General features: G+C 47.0%; 1 protein-coding gene across 5 annotated transcripts in view; it reads right to left on the bottom strand.

The window, feature by feature from the left end:
• Window positions 1–59: 59 nt before the first annotated feature.
• Znf250 (zinc finger protein 250) overlaps window positions 60–3,642 on the bottom strand; it is a 10,581-nt gene continuing 6,998 nt past the window's right edge. For 3 of the 5 annotated variants that reach the window (XM_023723962.1, XM_023723965.1, XM_023723966.1), the window contains exon 5: window positions 61–2,197. In XM_023723962.1, the coding sequence (XP_023579730.1) occupies window positions 858–2,197 (1,340 nt within the window). In that variant the 3' untranslated portion in view covers window positions 61–857. Of the gene's footprint in view, window positions 2,198–3,642 lie in introns of all 5 variants that reach the window. The other 2 variants (XM_023723963.1, XM_023723964.1) reach the window with 1 other exon arrangement.

The raw sequence follows: 3,642 nt of genomic DNA, 5'->3' as shown, positions 1-3,642 counted from the left end.
AAAAGAAAAAAAAAAAAAAATTTACACTTTAGATGTATCCATCAAAGAATTATTCCCAGTATTTTCTTGCAAAGATCACTAGGCACCACTTTGTGTGGGATCTTGTCCTATACCTGCTCAGGATCAGCAGGCCCTTGGAGAGCCCATGATCTCTGAGGTAGAGAATCTATAGGTCATAAGGACAGATTTTACAGGAAAATACCCACTTTTGAGTTGAATTTTTATTGAAGTGTTAGGACATTCCTTCTAATTTTGAATAAAGTTAAAGCACCAGATAAAAATGGTTTTCTAAATTTATGACACTTCTCACTAATGTATCTTTAAACTTTTTTTTTTTTAATACAAAACAGGTTTTTCCATGCATTTAGAATTTTCCACTATTTCACTTGGTGATACTTAACAATATTTTTCAAAATAGCACTTTATCCACACAGCACTTTAGTGTTTTTATAGAGTACTGAAAATAGTACAACATTCTAAGTACAATAATTAGGACGGTTAATTGCATTTAGGAGAGGCAGGTAGGTTCTAAGGAAAAGAACTTTGTATGGAATGTAAGTTTTATTGAGACAGTCCTTACACTTCCTTTAGTTCCTTCAAATAAACTAATGTTAAAGAGACAAAGAATTATGGCTATCTTTATCAATATTCACTACCAATGTACCATTACCCTCCTAGGTAACTTAAAAGATGTTGAGGAAGATAAACAGACATTCTCGGAAGCTCTTCCACAGGAACATGCCCTGGGCCTTTCTTTGGGAGCATGCAGTACTGAGCACAGCTGTCTTGCGGAGGTAACAAACTCCCTGGCAAGCGGCTGCCCGTGCCCCTTGTGCGGTTTCTACACATGCGGGTGCCTATAAGGGCTGCCCTCGGGACATCTTCCTGTGCACTTTCTGGTGCTGGATGAGGTGCCCGTGCTGGTTGAAGGCGCGCCCGCACTCGCCACACTCGTAGGGCTTCTCCCCGGTGTGGATGCGCTGGTGCTGGATGAGCACCGAGTACTGGCTGAAGGCCTTGCCGCAGCTGTTGCACTCGTACGGCTTCTCGCCCGTGTGAGTCCTCAGGTGCACGATCAGAGTTGCCTTCAGGCTAAAGGCCTTCCCACACTCTGTGCACTGGAAGGGCTTCTCGCCTGTGTGGATTCTCTCATGCTGGATCAGCGAGCGGCGTGCGCTGAAGGCATGCCCACACTCATTGCACACGTAGGGTTTCTCCCCGGTGTGGACCCTCTGATGCTGGATCAAGTGCGAGTGCTGCACGAAAGCCTTGCCGCACTCGTAGCAGGCGTAGGGCTTCTCCTCCGTATGAATGCGCTCGTGGTTCATCAGGGTGGAGCGGTGGCTGAAGGTCTTGCCACACTCACTGCACTCGTAGGGCTTTTCCCCAGTGTGCACGTTGTGGTGCTGGATGAGGACAGAGCGGTCGCTGAAGGCTTTGCCGCACTCACTGCACGTGTAAGGCTTCTCCCCGGTGTGGCTCCGCTGGTGCTGCATCAGAGTCCGCTTCACACTGAAGGTCTTCCCGCACTCAGCACACTGGTGGGGCTTCTCCCCGGTGTGCACCCTCTGGTGGCTCCTCAGGACTGTGCTGTGGTTGAAGGCCTTCCCACACAAGGGACACACATATGGCCTCTCTCCTGTATGGATGCGCTGGTGCTGAATGAGATGAGAGAGCTGAGTAAAGGCTTTCCGACACTCTAGGCATTCATGAGGCTTCTCACCTGTGTGGATCTTGTGGTGCTGAGCGAGGTCTGAGCTCACTCTAAAGGCTTTTCCACACTCGTTACACTCATAAGGCTTCTCCCCCGTATGGATTCTCTTATGCTTGCTAAGAACAGAGCTTTGGCTGAAGGCTTTCCCACACACATTGCATACATAGGGCTTCTCACCAGTGTGGATTCGCTGATGCTGAAGGAGATGGGAGCTCCGACCAAAGCACTTCCCACACTCGATGCATATGAAGGGTCTGTCCCCATTGGGAACTGCCTGGTGCTGAGACAGTGGCTCCTTTCCCTTTGCGCCGTGAGCCTCACGGTGGCCAGCAGGGCTTGGACTCAGGCAGAAGCTCTGTTTGGTGTTACGTTCTTGATCAGTTGCCCCTAAAGGTGTCTTCTTCAGAATGGGTGCTACCTCTTCTGAAGTTAACGGCTTTAGGCTCAAGTCTGTGTTTAGGTTGTCTTCCTTGGTTTTGCATTCTGAAACAACAAATCCAAAATGAAAATGTTAATACGATTCAAAATCGTGAAGTATAGCCTTGAAGATGGTTCTGTCAAGTAAGGGGAGGGATCAGGCACAGAATTTCCACAAAGGGATGCCCAAGACTAGTGGGGAGGTTGGAGAGGAAGGGGTCATCTGTAGTCTGAGCAGACAGGCATATGTTAGAGAGGACACAGCCCAGAGTGTCCCTTTGCCCCCAGAGCTGTCCCATGGACTGAGCTTCACAAGACCATGCAGAACAGGAAGAAACACAGGACCAGGCAAGATCAGCAAAGCACTGCTGGGCAGCACGTGAACAGCAGAACCTGTCCTGTGTGGGCAGGGCGCAGTCTGTGCATGTGCGATTTGAACCTGGGGAACTGCAGTGACCTCTTTGGGAAGGCAACTTCTTGTTGGACCTGCACTGGGAGTAACTGCATTAGTACATGTTTGTGGTTATATTTTTTTGCTTCTCTGTTTCCATACCTGGTAATTTTTGATTAGATGCTAGACATCACAGATTATCTTGCTTTGGTGTTATTTCTGTATTCCTATAAATATTATTGAACTTTGTTCTGCTATGTGTTTAAGTTACTTGGAACTAGTGTTGGAGCTGTTTCTCCCCACAAATGAGGCCAGGATTGTCACTACTCTAATATTTCACATACTATGAAATTTTCCATTGTGGCTAATGGGAACACTTCTTGCTACAACTCTCCATCTTTAAGGAGGCCATCAATAGTGCATCATGCTTTCAATCTCTGACCTCTAAAACCAGATGAAAAGGCTCTGTCTTTAAAGGCAACAGCGTCGTGCAATAAACATAACTGGGAGAGTAAAATCCGTCATATTCGGAGTCCTACGGACTATGCAAAGGGTGAGGATCCTAAAACCTGGCTCACAGTGATACTGATTCCTCCTGGTAGCTCTTTCCTGGCCTTGGACAATTTCCTCACATGCAAATGCTGATCAATACTAAATGCAGCACTTGAGGGAACTTTCCTGCAGATCTTTACACTTCTGGTTGTGGACCCGATTCCTCTTTGTTACTCTTTTGTGTGATTTTCAGCCACTTCAGCTTCACTGGACTCACAGATGTCTCAACTCAGGAAGCTCTCTCAAGGCTCCCCGCCTGGTGCTGCAACCTTCCCCAGGCTCAGCTGGGATAATTGTACAGCTCACCTAGTTACTGATCCTCAGGAATGACTTTTGCTGACTTGTTTCTAGTGAGAATCTGATGTCCAATATCCTGAAAGCTGTGTATTACATACCTTGTCCACTTTCCTGGTCATTTCACAAGGTAAAGTAAATCTGGTGTGTTACTTTTCTTTTCTTTTTTTAAAAAATGTATTTGGTACAGGGTCTCACTATGCAGCTTGGACCATAGTGATCCTGTTTTCACTCTCCCCAGCACTGGGATTATAGGCGTGTGCCACCATGCCTG

This window comes from Octodon degus, unplaced genomic scaffold, assembly GCF_000260255.1.
Source record: "Octodon degus isolate 3935 unplaced genomic scaffold, OctDeg1.0 scaffold00104, whole genome shotgun sequence".
Lineage (NCBI taxonomy): Eukaryota > Metazoa > Chordata > Mammalia > Rodentia > Octodontidae > Octodon > Octodon degus.
The sequence above is the reverse complement of the archived record's forward strand: the minus strand, read 5'-3'. Positions and strand labels throughout refer to the sequence as shown.